This window comes from Aulonocara sp. 'chitande type north' Nkhata Bay, linkage group LG5 (assembly GCF_057382095.1).
Source record: "Aulonocara sp. 'chitande type north' Nkhata Bay isolate Kocher_YH1m ecotype deep benthic linkage group LG5, A_spYH_male_GT1.1, whole genome shotgun sequence".
Lineage (NCBI taxonomy): Eukaryota > Metazoa > Chordata > Actinopteri > Cichliformes > Cichlidae > Aulonocara > Aulonocara sp. 'chitande type north' Nkhata Bay.
In genome coordinates this window covers 48,976,540-48,997,950 of record NC_141348.1, presented here as the reverse complement: position 1 = coordinate 48,997,950, position 21,411 = coordinate 48,976,540, and the positions used below count along the sequence as shown (strand labels likewise).

Below are 21,411 nucleotides of genomic sequence, written 5' to 3'. Positions count from 1 at the left end.
GACGTCACTTTTGTCTCCAAGTGTGAGAAACAAGTAAAATCCCCCAAATATCCATCCAGGTTTGATTTTAGCCAATTCCCTTTTTTAATAGCACATAGACAGGAAGTAGAACTCAACAAATGTCAAAATAAAAGCCAAGAAAATCGAATTTGAATTAAAGACACTTATTCCAAATTATTGAAAAAAATGAAGAGACTTTCCTCTCATAGATGTCTGTTTTGTATCCAGCTGAGGACATCATTCTGTTTACGGTGTACTGACGCCGACAATTTTGGGTCAGGATGACGCAAAATACACAAATATTGTGTGAAGATAAAAGCAGAAGGACCGCGCAGTGAATCGAAATGTAAACTCGAGCGCTCTCGTTTCGTTCTTTTCTTTGCGGCGCTCCAGTTTATCCTCCTACACACTTCAGCCTGCAGCAGTTTGGAATCAGTTTAATGTCAAAGAGTCGGTGAGGAGCAATAAATACGAGTTTCATGGAATATTTGATGGACAGTGTTTGAAAAGTAAAGTTAAAAATATCACCGTTGAACAAAATAATCATGGTTACAATCTTTGTTGAGCATGAAGCTGTGGCTAATTGTGTGTTTGATCTCTGACCCTGCCGACGTGTCCTTGAGCAAGAACGCACAGGACAGAGCATGAGCAACCTGAACGTCAGCATCTCCTCTAAACAGCCAGCGGCTTCTCACAGGGTTTTGGATCGTCGCAGGAAATAACCTCTGCGGTGAATAAAAGGTTTACGACACGTTTCAGGAGGATGAGCTTCATAAACTTTTTATAATTAAACTTTTTATGATTTCATTTTATGAAAAGCCTGCATGCCTTAAGCAGAAGGAAGATGCTGACGTTATAGATGCATGGTCAATCCTGAGTCTGTGCTGTGCAAACGCCTTCTCCGGGACAGAGTGTGTATTTTATAGCAAAGAGGAAAATATATGAAGCTCATATTAGAGCTCTTCACTTTGAAACGAGGGATCTTTTAAGTCACTGCACATTTTCATTTGAAGAAATTTGCCTGCGTTAAATGAAAAACGTGATGTTTTGACTCTTTTCTGCCTCTGACTGGTTGAACAGGTGACTTTACGCTAAAACAAAAACCAGTAAAATTTGAATATGAAATATTAATTGAAAAAGCCCCGAGTGCAGCTGCAGGAGTGTTCGGCGTCCGTCGGCCGGCAGCGGAGCTCGAACGTGAAGAGCCCGGCTGATAAGCAGACCTGAGCCGTCTTTGCCTGGAAAGAAAACGCGAGTCTTTCCCTTTGTGTTTACACCAGAGACGCTGTGTTGCATTTCAGAAAAGGCGCAAAGCCTCTCGTTTCACTGAACGTTTCTAAGTAAACAAAGAAAAGCGAAGGCCTGTCAGCGGCAGGCGCGTTTCCTGACAGGCTTTCTGTCTGCGCTGAAGTAATCACGACAGCTTCTGTTGTAATGTAGTGTAACATTTATTTGTGATGCAGAGACACAAAGAAAAGGCAGGGAAAAGAAACACGTCTGCTCTGTTAAAGATAAGAACATTTCTATCTGCACCATCTCTCACAAAACACCCAGGTAGCTGAAATCTACTGTATCTGCAGCTTTTTTCATCACGCTTCTCTTTTTCTTTGCTTTGGTTTCCTTTAATAATCAAAGCAAGAAGGTTATCTCGGCCCTCAGAACAACTGAGCCTCACATTAAAGGTCGTGATACACAGGTGACATTTGAAGTCAGCGTTGAAGGGAAATACCGGCCAGAACTGTGCAGTCGGCGGTTTTTCTCCGCTGCACTTCATTGTTCAGTGTGGATAACAAAGCCTGTTATTTTATCTGCTCAAAGTTCATCCTGCTGGATGTGCTGCTCTCAACACCAGCCGCCACAACAGCACCGCACTGTTCATTTTACAACGAGACTGTTTCTGTGCAATTTACCGACTCGTGTTGGTACGCTTAGAAAAAAGAGAATAGATTTTCTTTTCCTGTTGGAACATTGAGCGTCTTTGTCATGGACGGATCTGCAACAGAAAGAGTTTCTGTTTGTTTTTTAATAAAAGGCAGAGGAAGTGGAAAAGAATGAAAATAAGACGGACACCAAACAATGCAGACTAAAGAAATGAAAAGGAGAGCAAAGCAACCACAGCAGAGGCCTAAAATGATCTATTTTTGGCTGCTTGGCACAAAACAACAATAAGAAGATGCAAAAAAATCACCAGAAGTGTCACAAAGCAGCACAAAGAGACTCGCAACTAGAAAAACCCAAACACAGAGAGACACAAAGGAAACATAAAACCACACAAAACAACCACAAATAGACACAAAAACACGCACGATGGACAAACGAGATGGGGTGGAATGAGCCGCACTGCTGTTTCAGGCGTCTCGCTCCCGTGTCGATGCGAGGCAGCGATTTAAGCAAACAGATTTATAATCCGAGGTTTTCCTTCTGCCCATAAAAACAAATGAGTCATTGAACCAAATGTACTAGTTGTGTTTCTGCGGTCTGCATAATGCTGTCTCACAGGCTCTTACATAAGAAGTCGTGTTCGCACAGCTGATGACCAGTGACTCATGCTGCTGTGGGTCTTTGAGTCTCAGTGCTCTTAATGATCCTCTGGAACCAATCACGGTGCCCGACTGATTCATGCTGTGATTGACGTGATTCTCCAGGCATCCCCACAGCCATGCTGGAACCCACCCGGCCCTTACCCACCTTACCCTCTCGACGGACGCATTCGACCTCCGAGCGCAAGCACGACCGGCATTCCCGTCCGCCGCACCCGCCCGGTAACCGGCCCGCACTGCCTGGAAACGGCAAACCCAACATCTGCGATGGCAACTTCAACACTGTGGCCTTCTTCAGACGGGAGATGTTCGTGTTCAAGGTGAGCGGAGACGTAGCGGCGCAGACGCCTGCTGCTGGTCTCTTTGACAGTGTTCAGTAACAGTCGCTCATTTTTGAATTCTTTGATTACTTTTTCACGTTGTTGACAAAGCCAGAAACTTGTAACAGCTGACGAAGGTGACAAATCAAGACAGTTAATGTTATTTTGGAGTGAATCAGTTTTCACATTAGTTTTCTTCCCTTTGATTAATTGGTGAATCTCCAGTAAAATAAAATGATAGATCATTTCAGCTGGCAGGCTGACGTCGTCTCCACAGATGAAGTTCAAGTTTTCAATGAGGTGTTATTGTTGTGAAATCAAAATGACAGGATGGTATTGTAAGATACTGTGCATGCATAATAATTATTAAAAATGTCGTTTTTGCAAGTTGGTATGTGGTTGCTAAGCAATGCGATGACATCATAATATCTGGTAGAGATAAGAGCCTTCAGGATGCTCGATGTACCCGTCTGCCAAGTTTGGTTGCTCAGCTCCCGATCAGGCAGCAGCTCGCAGACAAACAGGCAGAAGATCGATGATTCATCACATTTCTGTTCTTTACGCCCAAGAAAACCTGTCACTGTAGCTTTCCAGGAACTCTAACTCCTGGATTTTTCTTTTCTGTGGTGATTTATTGGGATACATTAAAGACCTGGTATAAAATATCAAACTCAATCTTAATTCTGATTCATCAAAGGTTGTATTTTCCACCACAAATGCAACACAAAAGTTACATTACAACACTTTTAATTGTTTTTAAATAATTTCACATAATTTTTTAACTACATTTCCCAATTTAGGAAAATATATAATCGCATTAGTCCTATTATTTTTATTATTATTTTACAGGTGATTACAATGATGAAGCAAGTAGCACAACACGTATCAAACACGTTGATAAATAATAATCATCATCGTCATCATAATAATTAAAATAATACTAATTTTATATTTAAAAAAAAATGTAGGACACAAATTAAAAATATTTTTGAAAATATTCAACAACAGCATTGAAAACACCAAAACAATGTAAATTATGAGGGACTCCATTAAAATAAAGCAACAACAAATCTCATATCACATTAAGATATCTCTACAATAACATAAAATAACTATTTTTTAAGTATTAAAAAACAATTAGACCACTGGGTAAAAGCAGAGCAAAATATTTTAATTTATTATTTATTTTCCAGATTTGTAAATGAAAATATGAAAAAAGGCCAGAACAAACATTTAGTGCCAACTGCTTTCCATCAAATAACAGAAACATTAAAACGTCTAAATAAGAAATATTTAAATGCATCAAACCAATAAAAGTCTTTGATATCTCATCCTGTTAAAGAACCTGAGTGCTCGTTCCAACACGAGCTTATTGAACAGGATGCTGTTGTGTCTGTAATTAATGGCTGTTATCTCCTACAGACGGTGAGTCACACAGCCGTGGGTTGCTATAAAAAACAGGGTGTCACTGGGGGATTTAGATAAAGCTTAATTGAACATTACGGGAGGAGGATGCAGAGTAGCAATGATGTTGGAAGTATGGTTGAAGTTTATGTCTCATAATCATTATCCATAAACGCAGGTTTGGACGGCGTGGTCCAGATTAGTGTTTAGGAAGGTAACGATGGCTTTAACACTGCCAACAGTATGGGTTTGGACGCCACCGCGGGGCCGCTGGTGCTAAAAACGACCACTCTCATGGTGCCGTCAGATGAAAGAAGCAGCCCAGTGGCATATGGCGCTATCCAGCCTATGATCATTAGCATCAGCCATATGCTTCCAGTACAGTTAGTAACCAACCGATGCAGCTCTGTAGGCGCTTGCATGCCAGCACACAGCAGGCGTGCACATTTACAGCGTGTTGCATGTAGTAGTATAAACTGTATGGCTTTATTTAATTTTATATTTTAAATGTTTAGATATTCAAAGCACCCAACAGGCCAAAGACTGTAGAGAGATGAGCTAATACCAGCAAGCTTGCCAAGTAACACACACAGATACCTGCACATCAGTGTGACGCAGCATATAAATAAAATATTAGGATGTGGAAGGTCTGTTTGTGCAATTAAGTACAAAGTAAGATGAATTTTTAGTCACTTAACTGCATTTGAAATGAGTTTAAATCATGAGACTAATTTTAATTCTTAATATAGTTTTTAAATGTGAGTTATAAACAGTTTACCACCTGTAGCGTTTGTATAAACAGGATGCTAGCCCATAGAGACTCGTATCATTTTAATATGGGCGTCAATGAGGACTGACTCATTTTTGGAGACAGCCTCGAGTGGACATTAGTGGAAGTGCAGGTTTGGGTGCTAAAGCTAATTTTACAGCAAGACGTGATTGATGTGATGCTCCAGTAACTTAAAAAATAACAATTTGATATGACACAAGCAACAAATCCAGTTTTTTTTATTTCTCAGAAAACTCATCACCACTAGCACTGCTAAAGGCTAGCTAGCCTAGCTTGGCTTAACCGTTGCCCCTGCAGCCTCGAACTCTTTTGCCTCATACTGGACAGTGCCGAGTTTTTAAAAGTCCAACATGGTGCAGAGTAATGTCACACCAACCAATCGTTAACTTTTGTCTTGTAAAACTTGTAATGCTTCTTTAGCTTAAACATAAATCCTTCTCTGGATCTCACCTACTGTTCTTACAGCCTGCAGTTAGCTAGCTAGCCCTACCTCTGTTTTGAGACAGAATCTCATCCTGAGCAGAAGAAAAATTCATTTTGGATGTCTTTGATATTTAAACTGAATGTTCGAAAAGGTCACAGACTCGTCTGGCTCTCTGTCCTTCCTGCCTGTCAGTGAGTCTCTCTGTTTTCTGTCAGTCTCAGCTGGACCTGTCTGTCTGCTCTGCTGGATTCATTCCCATTGTGACAAAAACAGGAGAAAATCTTCAATCATCACTTAAAACAGGATCCTGTGGCTGCTAGATCAGCGGCCAGCATGGATTCTTGAGTCAAACTAAGTCAGAAATGTAAAGTAGTACTAATGTATGCTGTCGTATTCTGATCGGCTTCCTTTTAAAAACACAAGGCGGGTAGGCGGAGCTTCTGCACCTGAGATGACTATGCTGGATATGTCCTCTCTGTAATATCATACAGGCTCAAGAGTTTTAAAAGCAGGTTAAACTGAGTGTTTAAAACAGCGCACTGGGATTGCATCTATTATTAGAAACCTCTTTAATATGAACGCCCACCACTAAACAGGAGAAATATGACAGGAAACAAAGAAACACAAAATTGGGCCACTTTAAAAACTCACAAACCCACAAAGCTCATTTTGGTTTTCCTTTGACAAATAAAGTTGATGCCACCTACAAAACAGATGGTGGCACTAACATGTAATAAACAAAACAAAGCTTTTCTCGTGTGCCCCTGAATGACACAGACAAGCATCCAATAAATATCAATAATAGTTAAAAATGAAGCCGCCATTTCCACGGAAGAACTGGGTCCCTGAATGCACCATCATCAGTCAGGAAAACAAGCATCTTTTGTCTCCTTTAAACTGGAGGACGGGGGCACGCGAGGACATAAAGAGCAGCGAGAGCTGGTGGGCGTCTAAAAGGAGACGCTCATTATGGGATGTTTCCTCTGTGAGAAGCACTCATGGCTTCTTTGCTGAATGCAAAGCATTGATTTTTCTTCTCTGTTTGGGTTCAGACAGAAAAGCATTAGCGTCCACTCGATGATGTTAGGCCAGGCGAGAAGCAGTGCGCGTGCGTGTGCACCCGACTTATACTGACAGTTATAGAAAGCGAGGACATTTTTAGGCTGTTCCTCTGTGGAAAAGCACTGAGAGTCCCCACAAAAATAGAAGCACAAGCGAGTGTGTGTGTGTGTGTGTGTGTGTGTGTGTGTGTGGTTGCGCGCGCACATCATTCAGCGGGGGGACTTAGCTTGGCTGTGTCCTAGATTCACGAAAGCCAAATGATAATGAGCTCAGATTGATGCTCGCCTTCTTCTCCTCCTCTTCAGCTCCCCTCTCTCCTCTATGCTCGCCTCCTCTTTCCTGCTGCCTCCCCTCCCTGTAGTCCTCCTCTTAACTTGCATAATCATTTCTTTCACATCTCAGTCTCTGTCTCGTCTTTGCTCGTCTTTTGTTCCAGTTATTTCTTCTCCTCTTACCTTCACAGTGGTTTCTGTTGTCGTTCTGAGCTTCTCTCTTTTGTTGAAAACATTTAAACACATTCTCCACAAAAGCTCCAGATAAAAAAATGAAGCCAACTTTGTTAACGATGAGAATATTTGATAATAACTGTTGTGCTTCAGCTGTTACACATTAAGCACTTCCGGTTCTGCTGGAGGACTTGACTGTTGTACCGTCACTAAGGACACATCTTCTTTATCTCTGCCAGTTTTCGCTCTCCTCTCACCGTCCTTTATGACCAGCTGCATGACTCAGATTCTCCTCAGGTCACCTGTAACTCCTTCTCACGCTTGTCTAATTATGGAGTTCGGGACGTTGCCGCCGTTTTAGCACAGCGCTCTGCAGTGATGAATTGTGGGGCTTTTTTAGGACCGGTGGTTTTGGCGTCTCAGGAACAACAAGGTGCAGGAGGGCTACCCCATGCAGATCGATCAGTTCTGGAAAGGCCTGCCACCTCGCATCGACGCCGCCTACGAGAGGACTGACGGCAAATTTGTCTTCTTCAAAGGTATGTGGAATAAAATTTGAGGTATACAAATAGTTTCCTTTTTCCTACACTGACTAACAGTTAATATCGGTGCGTCACAGTCCTGCTGGAACTAGGATTTTATTTCTGAGGGTCCAAACACATGTATAGATAACTGTCGTATTTGTTAATGGCATCAACAGATGGAGGAGCATTCTAAGAGTAGGCACGGGCAGCGATTCACTCCTTTTGCCTTTGAATTTTATTTGACCCTCAATGAAACTGTAAACTCACTGAGGGACATTTGGTTCATGTTGTATTGATGTTACGTGATCTCATTACTGACCAAACTTATTTATTTTGCATAATTTAGCAGCCGTACTAACAGGCATCACACGCTCGGCCTGTTTTCTGAGAGCAGGTGTATAAAAATCAAAAGCCTTACATTTAAATTCAGCCTGCTGTCGTGTTGACGGTCGGCTTTTCGTGCACCACTTCAAATATTTTGAGATCTCTCAGCAAAGTCACGTTATGCTAAATCGTTCTTGTGCCTCTGTGATGGAAACTCGCTGTCCTCCACTGTGTCAAAGCAGCGATCCTTAAGTGTCGTTTACCTTTTTGAGAAGTCGACAAAGTTGCAGGGAGGTAACTCTGTGATGTCGACCAAGTGGTGAGCAAAGTGTGTGCTGCTGCTGGTCCTCTTGTCCTTTCAATGTTGGATCAGTGCATTTACACCCAGAATAACAGTGTTGGGAAGGTTACTTTTAAAATGTATCCCACTACAGATTACAGATTACATGCCCCAAAATGTATTTAGTAACGTATTCTGAATACCACCTTTTTAAACGGTAACTGTAACAGAATACAGTTACTCATATTTTGTATTTTAAATACGTAACAGTGGTACATGTTACTCCCCAACACTGCTGAATCATTTCCACATGAAATTCAGGTCAGTTTCTGTTAGCGTGACAGTGACAGACATCCTGAGGTGCACAAAAGATGATGTTGATAAGAACATCAGCCAAATCTAAATCAGATTTTTTTAACAGTTGTGTGATGTTTACATGAGAAGGTATGCAGAATTAAACAGAGGAATATAAATTCAGGTCTGACTCCTTCCTCCACCTTCAGTCTGAGCTTAAAGATTTCTGTCTCTCATTTTCACTGAGGCTGAATTTACCTGCTCTAAAAAAATCTCTTGATTTTACCTGATAAGCTGAAAAATTCTCCAGAATCTGCCACCTGCTTCAACGCTATGAGGCTCTGTCCTGCTCTGTGCATGCCCGCCTTCTCCTGATATTTAATAAAGTGTGAAATAGAGAATGGTGTGGCGGCGGGGAGCACCCGGCCCAAAGGCCCCTCGTCCCCTTCCTGCTGACTGTGTCTCTCGTTTTCTTTCACTCTTTCTTACGTTCCCGTCAGCACTGACACACTCTGTCTTTGCATCACTCCTGAGGACATCACGTTCACTTGTGTTCAAATCTTAATCTTAGATTTGCGTCACACTGATGAGAAAAGAGCCAAAGAAACACGTGATTAATGATTAACAACAAAAAGCGCTGCAGGCCGATGGCAGCAGGAACGTCTCAAACGGACAAGGAGGTTCATCCCAGAAAAACGAGGAGTGCGAGGAGCTGACAGTCAAACGGACTCTCAGGAAAGAACAGTGAGAAAAAAGTCACGTCTAACCTTCAAAATAAAACAGGAAGTGCACTGATAGAGGATCAGACCCACTCTGGCTGAGGGTTTTTCTCATTTCTCCAATTTGCCCCTCCTCGTCTCCTCCTGCTTGTGAACCGGAAATCAATCTCAGCACGCCATGTTGGAGGACGCGTGGGCGTGTCCTTTTAAGTGTTTTTTACCTTCAGTATGTAAAAGCAGAATCGATGGACTGTTTAACCAGCTCATCCTCTGTTCACGTCGCTGATGGGAGGGGCTGAGCTGGGTAGGATAGCAACACAGATCCAAGAAGCAGTCCTCCTCCTGACAGGATCTGGATGTGTGGGCGCCTCATGCCACAGGTGAAAAGGACACACCTGTGCGACCTCCTCTCTGCTCCAGGTGCTTTTTAGGACGTGCCTCAAAATCAACTGTCCAGATTGATTTACGTGTCACAGGCAGGACGAGAGGAGAGAAAAACCTGCGGTAACCCGACCTCACCCCACTGAACATTTACAAGGACTGAGTGACGGGAAGCTCTGAGGAACGCCGTCACGTCATATTTTCATTTGCAATAAAACGTTTGGTGACAAATTCTCAAGTAAATGAAATAAAGTGAAGGATTTTCAGCCGTGCTCTCAGACTTTTGGACCCCTCGTTCATCGACGTCTTCTGCCAGCCAGGAGCAGAAATTAATAGCTTTGCTCTGTCTGAGCTCTCAGCTGCTGACTCTCTCTCTCACACACACACACACACACACACACACACACACACACACACACGTTGGGTATTCATATCTTGTGGGGGCATCTAATTGACACAAGCCCCTCCCCTAACCCAACCTAACCATAACCTAATTGTAACCCTGACACTTGAATCACATTTTAAGTCTCAAAAATGGCTTCAAACTTGTAGCAAACCTACAAGTCTTGGTCCCCACAAAGATGTGAACACACACTCACACGCACTGCAAAGCTTTATTCTCATGTTTGTGAGGACGAACACATATTTGTACCAAAATGTTTAAATAAGTCTGAATCAAACTTTCCAGTTTAGAAGCCTTCAAGTTAAAGGATGTAAAAGACATTAAAAAAACATCAGAAACTGTAATTTCCTGCTTAAATCTACCCATTAATTCATAATGTACATTACAAACTGCTTTAAATGCCTGCTGAGTAGCTATTAGTGTCTGTAAAGGACATAATTGAGATTCAGTGGCTTTGTATTAATCTTTGTTTTTACTGTGTGTGTTTTTCCAGATGATCAGTACAGGCTTCCTAAAGGAGCGTCTGTCACAGCAGGATATTTAATCAGCCTTTAAAAGGGGCTTCGTGGAGTACTTTTATTTATTTAATGTCTCTTTGCCTTTTCGCCCATATCCTTCTTCTGAACAGTGAGAGCTGAATATTTAACAAAGCTACAGAGCAGCTGTTTTAATCTTTGTTTTCTCGCTGTAGTGGAAATCGACGCTCTTTAACCACGGCTGTTAAATTTCACAGTCTTCTGTCCTGTGCAACCCCACCGCCAAAAACAAGAGTATCTATAAAGATTCTTATTTATGATACGACGCCGGGGAGGTCGTGTTTTCGCCTCTGTTAGTGTTCCTGGCAGCTAGCGGCTTTATTTTGAAACCTACAAAGAGAAAAGCTGGCAGACGGATCGGCTGTCTGCCAGAGAACAATCGATTGTTCATGATCTATATCTGGAATTTCAAATATTAAATAATCATTTGAGAAACTGAGGGAGAAACACGTTTTCTCAGACTGTTTGGAGGATAAATAATTTAGTTCAAGTCAATAAAGTTTGAGAGCAGCTATTTGTGCTCAGAACCACAGACTGTATAAAGAAGATGGAGGCAGCCAGGTCGTTATGGTTGAATCTAAGCGTAAAGACTAAACCTGCTGGGTCTGTGGGGCCTGACTCACTGGAGCCCCCAGTGGACATCAAAGGAACTGCATTTATGGCAGTTCTGTTGCTGCTTCTGTAAGATCACAACACAAACTGAAAATATTAAAATGCTCACTTACTTCTTCACGCTGGTTCCAGGTGATAAATACTGGGTGTTCAGGGAGGTGACGGCTGAGCCAGGGTACCCTCACAGCCTGGTGGAGCTGGGCAGCTCCCTCCCCAAGAGTGGCATCGACACGGCGCTGCGGTGGGAGCCAGTCGGGAAAACGTACTTCTTCAAAGGGGACCAGTACTGGCGTTACAACGAGGAGAAGCACACCACCGACGCAGGATACCCCAAACCCATCACTGTGTGGAAGGGAATACCGGACGCTCCGCAGGGGGCCTTCATCAGCAGGGAGGGATGTGAGTGGCAGCTAATTATTCTTTTGGTTTCAGGCGTGAGACGAAATCCGGTCAAATTGGAGGTATCCTTCATCGATCTCAGCGTCGCCTCGTGCCCGACGGCAACACTGGAGCTGAGAGATTTCAAAACACGAGAAAAAACAATGGTTTCAGTATAATTTAGTTTTGATTCTGTGTTAATGTTCAAACTTTTCTGACACTGATTTTCACACAAGCTGAAGAAGAATTTCTACTACAGATCAAACAAAAGGTTTTGGACATTTGATATTAACGCGTCAGCGTGTCAACGAGCTAAACGAGCTAACCGTGCTAAGCCATTGACGCCGTGCAGCCCCACACACGGGGCGATCCGCGGTACCTCGCTAACAGAGATTTGCCGCATTAATGCATTTATGGCGTTAATGTCATTTTAGCGAGATTAACGCAGACAGCAATAATTTCTTCCAACATATTTACCGTTTGTCTCCTACATTTGTTTTCTTATAAACTTCCTTGAATTAAATTCTATTTTTATGAGAGTTTGACTCCAGTCAGTTACATAATATACAGACATCAGGTAAAAGCAATTTTAATGCAAAAACGTTACTTTTAACATAGCGCTGACAGAAAAATACGTCCATTTCCATTTTCCATAGAACTCAGCTGACTGTAAACTGAAGAAGAATTGCAATGCAGAGTCACAATCAGCAGCTTATATTTACACTGAGGCCACGTCCACACGTGCAGTTTTGAAAAATATCTCTGTCCACATGTAAACAGCAAAAACGCAGTCAAACGTTGTCAAGAACAGGCCAAATCCTAGCCGTGTAGAAATGTTGGCCAATCAGAAGTCTAGAAGTCAGGGCAGGAAATAGTAAACAGGCTTTACTTCTGTGCTACTTTTCAAGTCATCATTTCAAATGTCAATAACCAAAAACAGCATTTTGGCTGGTGTAGACTCACAACTTAGGAATGAACCAAATGCATACAGCATGCACAAATTTTAATTTAAAACAATTTCATTTATTCAAAAGCGACGACGTCAGGACTGTGAGAGCGTCTGTGTTGAATGTTCACTCTGACGCCTGTCTGTGTAAATGGAGGGACAGTAACTGTGTGTGTATGTAAGCGTGGACAAACTGCAGATAGATTGACAGCAGCAGTGTTTTGTCTCTATCTGCTAAATCTCCGTTTTCCTCGTCCACACGTAAACGCAAAAACTGAGTTTTTGAAAATCTCAGTTTTCAGTGATCAAAAACGCCGTTTACGTGTGGACGAAAGGTCCAAACGCATATAAAAATCTGCGTTTTCAAAAATACTCGTGTACGTTCGGACACCTGAGTAAAAACCCTGTTAGTCAGCTGTTTATGCTGCAGGGTCATAAAATGCAGCGACAGAGGTGTGAGACACAGAAAACTGTCCATCGTCACTTCCTTTCCTTGAGCGGTGACCTTGTGACCTTGCGGCTTCCTCTGTGGAGTTGAGGCCGATCTATGCGCGACGTGGTGACAGGACGACACGGCCAGCCGGGTGTGGTGTCAAAGATGAGAAACCGTCCTGCAGGGACTTTAGAGGCAACAGACAAATGTGTGCGACTGTGCGTTGGTTTCCTCGGGGCTGTTCGGAGGTGATGGAGCAGACGAAAAGGCAGACGGCACAAGAAGCCCTGTGGGTGTTTTCTATTGTTGCTACTTCGGCATGTGATCCCCTCACAGTGGAGTCTGTGGAGGAGTAAACATACAGAGCTGGGTTCAAACCGTGTTTTAGTCGCTGCGTCAGAAATTCTTGCTTTGCCAGACGCTGCACATCATCTTGCACAACTTGATATTGAGAATTTGTTCCAGAGCAACAACCAGAGTGATGTTTGACACCTCGTGTCCTCAGAAAAACCTTCAAAGTCAGTCTTTACCGTCGCGTGTGTGCAGACGAGCAGCGTGTCAACATGTTAGAGCAAACGTTAGCTTTTATTACAAACTGGATCTGGTTTGTTTACCACCAGTTAAATGATGATGGGCTCTAGTGACATCATAGCTGGCACATCCAGTAACAACAAACAGGATTTAAGTGACCGTGGAGACGAACTGATCCATCGGGAGGATCCATTGAGCCCCGAAGTTGTTTCATTTTTTAAAGAACGTCCAACCACCTGCTTCTGTTTTTACAGTAAAATCTGAATGCATGACTTTATAAGATGGTCTCTTTGCTGAACTGAAGGGCTGCCTCCACACGCCTGAAGAGGAAACAGCTGATATTTATAAAACAGTAATATTAGTTAACAAATGCACTCTTCTCTTTACGTGTCGCTGAGTGTTTCCTGTTACAGCATCCGTCTCGCAGGCATTGCATAACATCGTCCTTCAGTGAGAACATCCACTGCTGGGACCAGAATATGGTCGCTGCCTACAGCCGCCACATCACAGCAGAAACGATACTGCCTCTAATAAGATCCACCACCACAGGGACACACCAGAGCTGCAGACGGATGAGTTACAGTTTCAGAGTGGAGGACGGCGTTTTTCTGTGCCGTGCATGGACGTGTTCGTTCCCTCGGAGACAGTTTTTGAGGAGTTTCCTGTTAATCGCTGTTTGGTGTTAGTAAGTGCAGCGCCACTTCACCCGAGAAACCTCGAGTGTTTCTGACACTGAACCAGTAGCTGCTCATGCAATATGTGTGTAATATGGTTGAGAAGTGTTTGTTTTGTGGTCCTGTGGTACCACAGTAGATGTTTAAGATGGTTCACAGCTGGAGCTCTGAAGCTTGCAGGGCGATGATCCAGCGGCTATGTTGAAGCTCACGATTCTTCTTAATTAAAAAAGCTAAAAGGTTGGGCACATGACTCTGACATCGTAACGTCCAGCAGGTCAAAATCAAATAGCTTTAGGGGTTAGTGCTGATTTCTATTTAGCTACATGCTAAACAAACAGCGTTTTGGAAATTACAAGATGCTATATTTAAAGTGCGTCAAATATGTGGAAATTCCATATGAACAGGTATGAAGTTAACTGCACAGAAGTCGAGGTGGTGGAGCCTCTGTGTCCTGCCTCAATGACAAACACAACAATAACTAGTATTACTGGAGCGTGTTTGTTTGTGATAACACATTAGAACCATTTATATGTATGTACATCTAAACTATGGCTCATGTATTGTGTGATAAACTTTAGTTTCATAATCATCGCCTCTTCGTCTCTGATGTCACCATCATCAACCCGGGGATGCGACCATTGGCTGGAGATCCTGAATTTGAGTCGCAACTTTTTTTCTCTTGTCATTCATTCTTTCAAGAAGCCTTTATTTATGTTTGCTTTATTCTAATATATAAAAAGATAACAGATAAAGAGATGCAAGAATTGTTGGAGGGCAACAAATGTTGAACACGTGTTTTCTCGAAAGCAGCAGAGTGTCTTGAATGTCACAGTTTTCCTTTTGGAACAAGTTTTAAGGAGACTTGACCAAAGTCCAGCCAATGAATAGTTTGCAGTCAGTCTACAGCTTTGCCTCAAACGCTGTTATTTTGCCACTGGTTTTGAATGCAATCAGATTAGCTTGGTTTAAAGTAAAGAAAGCGAGGAACAGCTCCCAAAACTCTACACAAACCTACAAATGCACTGCCAGTCCTTCCACAAACTAAATTGGACTAATCTGAAAAAACCGTTCAATGCGCCCATACCCAAAGATACCTTGTGTGTCTCTACCAAGCCACGTTTATCAGGCACAGCAACATATCCTCAAGTCTTTTGGGTCCCTGTAGTGTCGGAGGCCGTTGGGTAGTTGCTTAATTTGCTGTACTTTCAGTGTCTTCTGTTTATTTTTGCTTCAGTAAAAAAAAGTTCACCTGACTGATTCCTCTGCTCTGGTCTTTCATTGATATCACTCTCCCATCCTCCTGCCCCTGCATCTTCCCATCCTCAGACTACACCTACTTCTACAAGGGGAAGGAGTACTGGAAATTCGATAACCAGAAGCTGACTGTGGAGCCTGGATATCCAAAGTCCATCCTGCGTGACTGGATGGGCTGCGACCAGTCCGACATGGAGCGCTCCGGCAACAACGGTAACCCTGGGGAACGCCAGCTGCCCCCGGATGATGTCGGCATCATTGTGACCATCAACGACGTCCCCCCGACAGTCAATGCCATCGCCGTGGTGATCCCTTGCATTCTGTCGCTGTGCATCCTGGTGCTCGTGTACACGATCTTTCAGTTTAAAAACAAAGGAGTGCAGCAAAACACCATGACACAGCACTACTATAAATACCCTGTTCAGGAGTGGGTATGACAGCCAACTTGATTCAGAATAGGTCAAAGGTCGTGGATTGAAGGACGGTCGAGCTGTAGTCATGCGTTAGCTAGCTAATGTAGGCTAATGGCCAAAAATGCTAGCAAAGGACAAAACGCTAACGATTGCTTAAAGATGTAGGCTCACTCAAAATGTCTTTTTGGGAGTGGATTCAGATTTCTGGCTCAGAGTGGGAGAGATTTGTTTCTTATAGCACATCCAGAACGATCTAAAAGACTTCAAAATGCATCTTTCTGGTTGTGCTTTCACTTAAAATGGGATCGTATGAACTTTGAAACCTTCTTCTGCGACGTACAACACACCGCTCTCCTGCTCAGTGAAAATTTAAAAAGAGTGGAGAAAGAAAGATGCTCCTCTAAGCCAGATATCACCTCCAAGCTTGTTTTAACAACTTGTATATGTGAACTGCTACAAGTCAGATGAAATTTAAAGAAAAAAAGAGAAACAGTTTCAAATATCAAACTTGAAAATAGAATATAGGTAGAAAGGCCATAACAAAAAAACCAAGGATCTCTCCGTGGATCACTGATGTTTGTTTGATTTGCGTTCAGCTGTTCTGAGATGTTAAACTGTCAAAGAGGATCTTTTTCTCTCTTTTTTCATCATTCACAAAAAACATCACTATTGTCTTGGTCCATCTAAAATCAAAAAGCAAATGCACTGGTTTACACTGCCTGTTTACACTGGTTGGTTTCTGCAGGCGTAGAATAGCAAGTCATCGGCGTATAGACGTGGAAAAGCTCTACAGCTTAGCAAAATGCTAACACTAAACTTCTTAAACATCCTCTCAGATTTAAGGAGCTCTATAAATCCATGAAACGCCTCATGAGACATTTTTTAATGATTGTAGAAAATATCATTCATGAAGCACCATGAACCAGGAAAAAGGATTCATGCCCTCGCTGTGCTTTTTACTTGAATCTTGTTTCCTTTCATGGCATGTAGCAGTGGTGCTAACCACAACAGAAAGTTCAGAGTTCCTTTAAAACCATTTCTTTGACTTAACTTTTTTACCAGCAGGAGATTTTCTTTCTGTCCCTTTTTATATGTTATAAAATATATCGGACTGTTGTTACTGGACACGCAGAGAAAAGCTACTCGTGTTTATGCAGCTACAAACATATCACTGGGTAAATTGTAAGGGTTTATTTTTGAGGAATGAACTTTAAAGTAACCTCATGTCTGATTGGCTCTTCCTCTTCTGAACATACATGTGATTAATAATGATTTCAGAGCTTCTCTTAAATGTTACATAATAGTCAGTATTTATTCTCACCTTTGACTTTGTGTTTTACCACAGCACGCACATCAAACTTATTTTAGTTGTGACCCAATCAGAGTGAAAATAAGACGGCAGCCTCTTTGTAACTAGAAAAAATTTGTGAATGTTTACCGGTGTGGTGACCGATTACTTACGACTGCACGGGTCACCTGGTGAGGGATACTTAGGCTACGTTCACACTGCAGGTCTTAATGCTCAATTCAGATTTTTTGATCAAATCCGATTTTTTTGTCTGCTCGTTCACACTACAAATAAAATGATGTCACACACAACGCGCTCTGTTCAGACCCAGAGCAAACAATATTGTTTGACTGATGGCCCTTAATGTAAAGACTTCGGACTTTACGTTTCCCAATTTTTGCTTTAAGTTATTTTGTTATTCACATAATAATGTAAATAACCTAATAATGATCCTTGTTGCTGTTTTAGAGGAGCGGTGCTTCAAAGGATAGCTGCAGATTTCTGTCAGAATCTGCAGATTATACAGTACAAATAAAATGTTCACGTTTCTCCAACGTTGTCTTGTCACTAACATCTACGCTGGATGTCCAGGAAGCGTTCGCGGTGTCTTCTCCGGCGCTGATAATTGGCGTCTGTCTTGTGTCGGTGACGTAAAAGACGGATTTAATGCGACGTGACCATCAAACAGCAGTCGCTTTCTGAAACATCGGATAGGTATCGGATTCAGGACCACATACAAAAGTGACCCAGATCGGATTTGAAAATATCGGATTTGTGCCGTTCACACTGTCACACCAGGATCGGATATGGGTCGCAGAGGGTCAAAAAAGTCGGATTTGATGCGCTTTCGCCTGCAGTGTGAACGTAGCCTTAGTATCCTCGTCAGTTCAACATAAGGAGAGACTGAGCATGAGCATTTCTGCAGGATGCGGTTAAACCAGATGCAACCTTCAGTCTATTAACACGATGGAAAAATGATTTGGTGGAAACTTTACCAAATTCGCAGAGATGTTTCTTCCAAAGCATATTTTCAGTTTTCTATAAATGTCATTAATGAAAGACTAATTACAGTGAAGAAAGGGAGGAAACACAAAGTTAAAGGAGAGGTTTGACTGCAGGGAGCTGGAGAGCGTGGGTCTGCATTAGTATGCCGGCTGCGGCGCCGCGACATTGACCAAGCTTAATGAAGTACTTCTGTTCACAAAGCTCTAATAGGGGCTACATGCCCTTCGCATCCCTCGCTTTAATCCGACTGTCTTTTCTCGCTGTCCTGCTGTAATTCTCCTCATCCGTCCGGCCTCTCGTCTCTTTGTCCTTCTAATCGTTTCCCCCTCGACCTCCTGAATCCATCAGGGCTCCTCTCCTGTCTTTTTTTTTTAGGATTTAAATCCATCTGTACGAAGGCCTCTGTCACGTCCAGTGAGCACCACTAACTCGATAAATTTGATTTGACAAGCGATTTCACCGTGGAGGCTACAGTGTGGTGTGAAAAAGTGCCAATATTCCTCTTCGTCTTTAGCTCTGACTTGGCAGGTTTTATGGTTTCAAACATCTTTACGTGTTAGCTTTGTGCAAATATGCTCAGTCAACTCACAATATGAAGTTATATGGATGCATTTAAAGTGGGAAGTTATACGATATGTGTTTGGGTACATTAAGGTTTGTTAGGACAGACTGAAATCTACATCCAATCTGTTTCCATTTTAATCCTTTGAAATGAAAAATTTTAGGGCGTAAGTTTGGACGTTTCTAACAGCTGCCGAGCGGGACGCCAACATAAAGATGTCTGTGCTGTTTGATGAAAAGTTTTATCCATCTGGCCTCGCAAAGGCAGCGATGTACCCTCAAAGAAGCAGATTTGAGTGCTGTTATGTAACACTCCAGCAGCGCTGCGGTGCTAACTATAAAGGCTGCTTTATTTAAACACACAAGCTGCTCATTTAAATGCCATTAACCCTCCTAACATGACTCATAATGGGTCGCGCGGAGGCCATTCTGCTCCCCAAAGGGGCTTTGGAGTCCCCCGTCTGTGACATCGCACCTCCAGCTAAAAAACACCGCTGGGACATCCCGACTGAGTCACTGTTTATCCAGACGCAGCTGAACATTTATACAGGCCTGCTTTAAGCCCAGGCAAACACAATGTCCCTGTTTTATCTTGTTCCTAAAACACTTAATGATGTGATTCCTGCACAAGTAGGTGCAACAAACCTACTCGAGACCCCAAACATTTAAAAAGCTTTCCCTCTCTCTACCCTGCCTTCGTCGGCTCATCCACAAAGCTCTCTGTCCTGCAGTAATTGAATGTGTTCGCGGCGTATATCCTTGCAATTACTCGCTGCTGTCGAGAGCAATTCAGCACACGCAGCATTCAGCACAAATCGATGGCGTTCAATACCCCGCAGCACTATTTCGACTAGGTTGGAAAAGTGCATATCTGTTCCTTGAAGGTGTCCAATAAATGCAGAACAAGACATTCTGCTGCTTTTTTACCTTTAAGCCTGTTTACAGCATGCAGAAAAAGTCTGCTGGGAGGGTCGTGTAGCTAACGGAAACACGAACGTCTATCCAAAGAAAATTGCCTCCAGGACCAAACGCGTCTTTTCTCTTTGTGCTTTCTCAGCTCGATGGTTTGAACAGAGCTCCTCGGCGGGTGAAATTTAAAAAGAGGAAAATTGAAAAGCTGCGCTCTGAAAAGTAATGAGAACGACGGGGTCACGTGTGCTGTCATCAGTAGGTTGGGTGTTATCGGAGATTTCCATGTACAAATGCTGCAAAAGCAAACACGGCGGCTCCACTAAGAGTTAGAAACGATCACCGTTCTCACAGGCGTACAAGAAACTTTAAGGTTCAGAACGTGAACCAACTTCAGCGGCTGTGCACCGACAGTTTGACTGCTTTTCTGTTGGGATATCACGAAGTACCGCAGTCGTGCAGAGGACAAACAGCTGGCTGTACAATGAACAGAAGGTTAACTTCGATACTTATTGATATTTGGTCAGATGACTTTATTTGTCAGTTCTTGATGACCAAAAAGGTGACTTACTGTTTTTCATGGTGCACTTCTGTGTAAAAAGAAAGCAAAGTTTCTGATGGCTGCCCGGGTTTGACTCGTGCAGACGTTTATGCTCCTCGCTGTGACCTCAGTAAACACTTTGTTGTTGACTCTGTGGTCACTCGTCTCACGTCTGAGTGATTAAAACACGTTATGGTCATTATATGGGTCACGTTGTTAGTCAATAACATGCAGTCAGATCCTCCTCTTGTTGGTCAAAACGTCTTGATAGCAACGAGGAAAATGCTCAGCTTGAGGCTTTTTCAGCAGGTCAGTGTTTAATACTGTTGTCACACTGAAATCTTAATTTTAAAAACGGAGCTTAAAGACATGCTGCACATGAACAGAGCTGATGAACTGTAAACTGCTTCGACGGGTATATTAGCTGGTTGCCTTCCTGACTTTTCTGGAGGAAACGTGGGGCAGATGTCGTGTGATCCTCGAGCTTGTTAAGCTGGTAGTTGGCTGTTTGTTGTGGTTTGTAAATAGCGTAGCTCCAGGCTCGGCGCTGTCATAGCTGCTCTGAGAGACGAGGAGGAGATAGAGAGTTGTAGTGTTCTTGCAGTGTCTTCACCTTGAGGGAGTAAACATTTCATGCCGCTAACACTAACGAGGGGTTCCCACCCCGCTTCAGCGCACACGCGTGTAATAATAACGGTCTCCTACGTCATTCTTCTCGCTCTCGGTGCTGATCCGCAGTCTCAGAGTGCTGTTATTTAGCTCGCACACAGCATTATTACTAATGTCAGTGTTGTTGTCATGTACTTACTGTATGTATGACGGTAGCAGGCAGATTAAAAATCTCTTTACATCTTCTTACATGTCGCAGGCCGCCGAGTCGCTGCACCGATGCAGTTGGGGATTAAGTGCCTTGCTCCAGGGCACTTCAGCAGTATTTGTTCATGTTGAGAGAAACACTTTTCATGCAGTTCTTGGTGCTGGTTTTTCAGCACTTTTCGGGTTAAAGCTGCCAGCTTTACGGTGGGTCGCTTGACTCGTATTTCTTTTTCAGGCTCCTGTGAAGGTTGACATGAGTGACTGAGGGCTGGTTTCACAAAGACAGACTTGTAGTCTGCTTACCTTTAACGTCAGGCTCAATTAGACCTCTGAATGCTGCCTCTCAGTCGGACTAATCAGATGTGAAAGGCTGAAAACTTTTAAATAAATAATAAATATTCTAATGTAATATTATGAGGTCAGTGAACGTGTCCATTTGAAATAAAGTCATACTGACACTAGCTAGTTTAATTTGCTAAAATTTGTAATTTAAAAATTCCTAAAATTAGATTTGTATTTAACTATTAGAGTTAATGTTCTGATCCTAAGAACAATGTTTTAGATTTTAAAGTCTAAGTGAAATATTTGGTTTAGTTAAAT

The 21,411-nt window shown here is 42.6% G+C and overlaps 1 protein-coding gene across 2 annotated transcripts in view; it reads left to right on the top strand.

Moving 5' to 3' along the window:
• LOC147331625 (matrix metalloproteinase-24-like) overlaps positions 1-18,977 on the top strand; it is a 72,599-nt gene extending 53,622 nt beyond the window's left edge. For both annotated transcript variants that reach the window (XM_086294055.1, XM_086294056.1), the window contains 4 exons: positions 2,646-2,860; positions 7,387-7,525; positions 11,192-11,458; positions 15,351-18,977. In XM_086294055.1, the coding sequence (XP_086150181.1) occupies positions 2,646-2,860; positions 7,387-7,525; positions 11,192-11,458; positions 15,351-15,715 (986 nt within the window). In that variant the 3' untranslated portion in view covers positions 15,716-18,977. The remainder of the gene's footprint in view (positions 1-2,645; positions 2,861-7,386; positions 7,526-11,191; positions 11,459-15,350) is intronic.
• The last annotated feature ends 2,434 nt before the right edge of the window (positions 18,978-21,411 follow it).